Source organism: Triticum dicoccoides, chromosome 5B (assembly GCF_002162155.2).
Source record: "Triticum dicoccoides isolate Atlit2015 ecotype Zavitan chromosome 5B, WEW_v2.0, whole genome shotgun sequence".
NCBI classification, from domain to species: domain Eukaryota; kingdom Viridiplantae; phylum Streptophyta; class Magnoliopsida; order Poales; family Poaceae; genus Triticum; species Triticum dicoccoides.
In genome coordinates, this window is record NC_041389.1 from 349,165,609 (window position 1) to 349,171,303 (window position 5,695).

The window sequence follows — 5,695 nt, forward strand, 5'->3', positions numbered from 1 at the left end:
GGCATGGGGTCGGGGAAAGAGAGAAGGGGGTGGGAGACAGAGAGAGAGGAGGGGGTGGGGAGAGAGAGAGATAAGAGAGAGAGAGAAAGGTGGGAGAGAGAGAGAAAGAGAGAGAGAGGTGGGGGTCGGGCGGGGCGTTAGCGTCGTTAGGTAGATTTTTGTTTGCTAGCTGACGGCAAAGATACTTTGCCGTCAACTAGCGGACGGCAAAGAGGTGGGGTGACGGGCCGTTAGGATAGTCGCCCTCAACTGGACCCAACAACTTCTTTGTCGTCGACTAGCGGAGGACAAAGTAGCTTCTGCCGTCAGCTAGCTGAAGGCAAAGAACTGACTGACAACAAACTGCGTCTTTACCGTAAGCCAGTTCTTTGTCGTTCGTTTTTTGTGAGCTGACGGCAAATTTTTTGATTTCAGTAGTGATATGAGACGGGGCGGACCAGCGACGACGCCAGCGAGAGGCATGGAAACCCTAGAGCCTTGGTACCGGATGCTAAAACCAAGGGGTATTCTACACTTTCTTGCTCCATCTTACTAGCAGGCAGGTAGGACCGACACATACACAGGCAGATGGTGTTGCCACGTTGGCATAAATAATGGAAAGCAAACTGAACCCTGGTAGAAATGTCTCCTATCATTAAACGAACATAACTTAAATCCATAAAAAAATATGGGCACCAAGACAAGTCTAAACTTAACTCTCATTAAACGAACATAACTTAAATCCATAAAAATAAGAGCACCAACACAAGTCTAGAACTTAACTATGGGGGCTGGTTCCACCATAAGGAATCTAACCATCTGAGCTATACTCAGTTAACATCTCGAATTTAAATCTAGCAACAATCTTTCCGTGTTTTTTCTTTTGGTGTTGCCTTACAACAGAACAGGTTTTTGCATGAACAATCAACCACTTGCACTCTACGCAAACAAACAGAAAGCACTAGAATCATCAAGGGTGGCGCGCATGCATGATGACAGGGATTTCCATGCCACAGTCAAGGCTCGCAGCCTCTTTCTCGGAAAGCCATGACTGCAGGTGCAGGCCGCGCATGGCACGAAACCATTATCAACGCCTTTAGGTAGCGTAACCTCGAGTAAAGAAGAGCCACCCAGCCACTACACCACCCTTTTGCCCTAATTTAACCGGAAGAGCGGGAGCAAAAGTTACAACATAATGATGGTATGGAACGCGCTTTAATCTTCTTCCAACAGAAACAGTGATGAGCAGAGCACGCTTTCAGGGCGGTGCTTGCAGCCAGCCATCATGGCCTTAATGATATGATTGAATGCACGGGCAGTTATGTTTTGACAGATTTTCTATGACTGCACGTACTGGTACTGCTAGTAAGGTGCTCGCTGTCCGTCCATCCACTGCGAGTGGGCAAAAAAAAAAAAAAAGGCCAGGAAAAGGACGGCAGCTATGCTGCCTCATTAAAATATCGTTGGCGTGCATGGCAAATTCCGGCCGTCTTAACCAAACACGAAACGCACGTCAGTCCTCCTCCAGTGCTACACTAATAACTACGGTTTAGATGTGATTGATGTCATGGTGGAAAATCATAGAAATGATGTTGCTGCCTCCCCAAGCTTCTTCTCTCCTCCACTCCACAAGAAACAGGAATTATGGACTCTAAAAGAAAGTGTTGGCGCCTAAATCATATCCTGCGATTTTGATAATCATCCCAAAAGATTCATAATGATGTCATTTTCTCTTTGGAAGGCTGCAACAAAGGATGAAACTTACCCAAGCTTCTTCAACAGAACACAACACAATTGCGCAAAGGACAAGTTCACGCCTCATCGACATGAAAAATGGCACTAACGTAAAATTTCAGTGACAGTCAAATATTAACTGAGAAAATTAAGATAGCCGTAGCCGTGGGAGGGGAGCGCACGTACATGAGCAGATGCATCTCATGCTCTTGTCCTAATGTCCTTTGAATCAAGCATGAGGAAAATTGAAGATAACATGATCAAACAGTCTCAATCTTTGCCCCCCATTCTCTTCAGCTCCATTACATTTAATTCTGCTTTCCCTCACTTGCTAATCCGAGTGTCTGTTGAAAAAAATTGTAAACAAGAATGCAGAGAAAGGAATATTAAAGCACTGAGATGGAGCTGGGATAGGAGAAATATTGGAACAAGAAGGTCACCTTGTTTCCCCATCAGCGACCGCAACCACCTTTGGCGCCGCCGATGCCCGATCCCAGCCACCAAGCCGAGCGGCGACACCATCCATGAGACCACAGTCTCGTCGAGCGACACAAAATGAGGACGCGCTGCCCAATCCACGGCACACTTCCTTCCTACTACTGTTCCTACAGGACACATGGGCATCGCCCCAATGCGTCATTTCCGCTGTGATTACTTGTTTCAATGCTAGCATTGCTCTGTTAGTGAAGGAGCAAGTGTGGCAAAGCTGTATTGCAGCATCTCAGAAGATGAACAATCAAAGAAGAAGAAGAAGAAGAAAGAAGAAGATATATCTCAGCAGAGGACCAGCAAACAACTAGGACCTCACTCGCTGCTCACACGCCTAAAATACACTAATAAATAAATAACTTCAGTTCTCATCTGCTACTCTAGGCTCAATGTCCTTTAATAGGCCAACGATCTGTTGCATGGTTGGCCTCTTGGATGGCAGCTCGGCGGTGCAGAGGTAGGCGACCCTCAGTGCCTCATCCATCTGCCTCTCCAGTCCCGTGTCGCGGATCTTGGGGTCGATGATGCTCGACCCTTGGTTTGCCTTCACCATTGCCCTTGCCCAGCTCACCAGGCTTGCCTCCTTCTGGTCAGGGTACTCATCACCCAGCGGCTTCTTGCCGGTGATCAACTCAAACAGCACGATGCCGAAGCTGTAAACGTCGGACTTCGATGTCGCCGTGGCGTTCTCTGGGTCGGAGAACTCCGGCGGCACATAGCCAGGGGAATGGTCGCCGTCTGTGCTAGTCCCGGCGATCATTGACAAGCCGAAATCAGACAACCTTGGCTCCATTGCATAGTCAAAGCAGATGCTGCTTGCCTTCACATCCCGGTGGACGATCTGCGGAATGCAACCATGGTGGAGGAACGCCAGTGCCCTTGCAGCGCCTAGTGCGATTTTGTGTCGGAACCTCCATGCAGCAGTGCCCTCTGGGGTGATGTTTTCAGTGACCACGCCACCATTGTTGTCCTCCCATGTGTCGGTGCTCCAGTCTTCAGTGGTCTGCAAGCCTAGTGGCAAATCATGCAGCAAGTTGTGCAAATTGCCATTCTCCATGTACTCATATATCGCGATTCTTTGGCCTCCTGCTAAGCAGTAGCCGGTCAAAGGAACCAGGTTAGAATGTTTGATCCGTCCCAGCCGCTCAAGCTCTCTCGCTGCATCCTCATCTGCCATTGCCGAACCATGGACCAACACCTTCACAGCAACCTGAATTCCACCAGGGAGGAACCCTGTGTACACTGGCCCAAATCTCCCATCTGCCAGCAAAGTTCCCCTGTCAAAGTTTGATGTGGCTGCCAAGAGGTCGGCGAAGGTGAAGCTCAGCAATGGCTTCTCAAATATGACAACTGGAACGGATGTGGCAACCTTGACATCGGCAACCCAAGTTGTGGAATCAGTCTGGAACGCAAATGGCCCTGATGTCCCAGGCTCGTCTTTGAATGACGATGGCTGCTTATCAACGGGAAATGTGTCACCCCTCTTCTTCCTCGGCTTCCTGCACACAAGTGCCAAGCAAAGCAATGCAAGAACCGAGAAGAAGAGCGTGAGCACAATGGCCAGCGCCAACTTCATCCCCTTGCGGTGCCCCCCATTTTTCTTGATGCTGTCCGGGTTTACAGCAATCGGGCAGTCATTCCTGGACCTAGCAAATGCGGCTGCAAACGCCTCCGGGGAGAGCTCGGAGGCGCAGACGGTGAGATTGTTGTATGAGAAGTTGAATCGATCCATTGACGCCAATTTCTTGACCAGTGACACGGGGATTTCCCCAGTGAGGTTGTTCACCGACAGGTCCAGCACCCGCAGCGGCAAAGCGCTCATGTCCGGCACTACCCCGCTGATATTATTCCGTGACAAATCCAGCACATGTAAGCCAACCAACCGGGAAGCCAACACCCCAGGGATTCGCTCATGCAACCCAGTGCTTGACAGATTGACATACTCCAATGAAGAAATCTCACCAATGGACGCCAGCAAATTGTTCGTGGACAACTGGTTGAATGCAAGATTCATGTGCCTCAGGTTCCGGAACCGGCCAGGGAGGCCGAATTCCCCGAGAAGCTCGTTACTTGACAGGTCGAGGTACATGAGGGACGTACCAGAATACCCACTGCTAAAATTCAACCGCGAGAAGCGGTTGTTGCTAAGGTCTATGACCCTCAACTGCTCCTGGAACGCCCCGATAATGGAGCCGCGGAGCTGGTTGCCGGACAGGTTGAGGTAGGCCAGCGACCGCAGCGGCGACAGTTCAGGCAGGTCGCCGTCCAGCGCATTGCCGGAGAGATCCATGGAGACGAGGCTCCCCCCGGCGCTAGGGACCTGGCCTTGGAACTGGTTGTGGCTGGCGTTGAGGACCTGCAGGCCGGTAATGGAGCCGAGCGCCGGCGGCAGCGCGCCGGAGAAGGCGTTGTGGGAGACGTCGAGCACCTGGAGGCGCGCGAAGTTGCCGACGTTGTTGGGGAGCGCGCCGCTGATGGCGTTGCGGGAGAGGTTGAGGGTCCGCAGCGAGGCGCCCAGCTCCCAGAGGTCGTTGGGGAGCGCGGTGAGGCGGTTGGCGCTGAGATCCAGCGAGCGCAGCCTGGCGAGCTTCCCCACCGTGTCCTCCGGGATGGGGCCCGACAGGCCCATCCCGGCGGCGGCGAACGCCAGCACCCGCCCCTCGCCGTCGCACGACACCCCGGGCCAGGAGCACACCGCGCCGGCGCCCGACGGCGGCGCCGCGAGGCCCATCTTGGCGTAGAAGCGCGCGACGAAGTAGGCGTCCGTGTTGGGCTCCTGCGCCGCCGCCGCGCAGCAGGCCGCCGCCGCCACTGCCACCGCCAAGAAGAGTGAGGCGACGCCGCACGCACCGCCGCGGCCCATGGCGACGGCGAGAGGCGCGCGCACGCGTGCTCTCCCTCTCTCCCTCGAGTGTTTGTCTTGGCGCGTTCGTGGCTACTGCGGTGCCGGTGTGTGCTTGGGGGAGAGAAGGGAGGGGGGAGCAGAGCAGGGTAGGAACGCGGCCATAAATCGTGGGGTGGTGAAGTGAGTAAATTGGGGAGTGAATTGTGGGAGGGGAGTTGATTGAGATGAGCTGCACAGCACATCACATCAACATACGCGGAGACAGGCAGACACATATTCATCAGACTGCACGTGCCGGACAGCCGGAGTCAATGGAAATGCAGGCGCCCCAAGATCGACCAGGTCGGCACAGCAATGTCAACAAACGTTGCATCCGTTCTGAAGCATGCTGATCATATGGTGTAGTAGTACAATTTAATCATTGTTGTGTTGTCACAAAACGAAGACTGTTTCATCCTGATTTGGTCAGGAAATAGTACGAAAATTATACATGAAGATGAAGTGCATGCCGGTGAAAATAAGATTCAGCTCAACGATCGTCACAGTTGTATTGGTCCTCTCAAGACAATGTATCTTTAAATTCACTACGCTCCGTGAGTTTGAATTTCACCCAATCAATTGAGGTGTCCAATTGTGTATATTATCTGT

At 52.3% G+C, this 5,695-nt stretch overlaps 1 protein-coding gene across 1 annotated transcript; it reads right to left on the reverse strand.

The window, feature by feature from the left end:
- Positions 1-1,781: 1,781 nt before the first annotated feature.
- On the reverse strand, positions 1,782-5,268 carry LOC119308852 (probable LRR receptor-like serine/threonine-protein kinase At2g24230). The gene is made up of 2 exons (XM_037585021.1): positions 2,154-5,268; positions 1,782-2,057 (listed from the first exon to the last, which is right to left on the reverse strand). Exon 1 carries the CDS (start codon positions 5,063-5,065, stop codon positions 2,564-2,566), a length of 2,502 nt encoding a protein of 833 aa, XP_037440918.1. The 5' UTR covers positions 5,066-5,268; the 3' UTR covers positions 1,782-2,057; positions 2,154-2,563.
- Between the last annotated feature and the right edge of the window lie 427 nt (positions 5,269-5,695).

Bases quoted from the DNA above. Each gene is read 5' to 3' on its own strand.
- LOC119308852 (XM_037585021.1), bottom strand. From the start codon at position 5,065: ATGGGCCGCGGCGGTGCGTGCGGCGTCGCCTCACTCTTCTTGGCGGTG.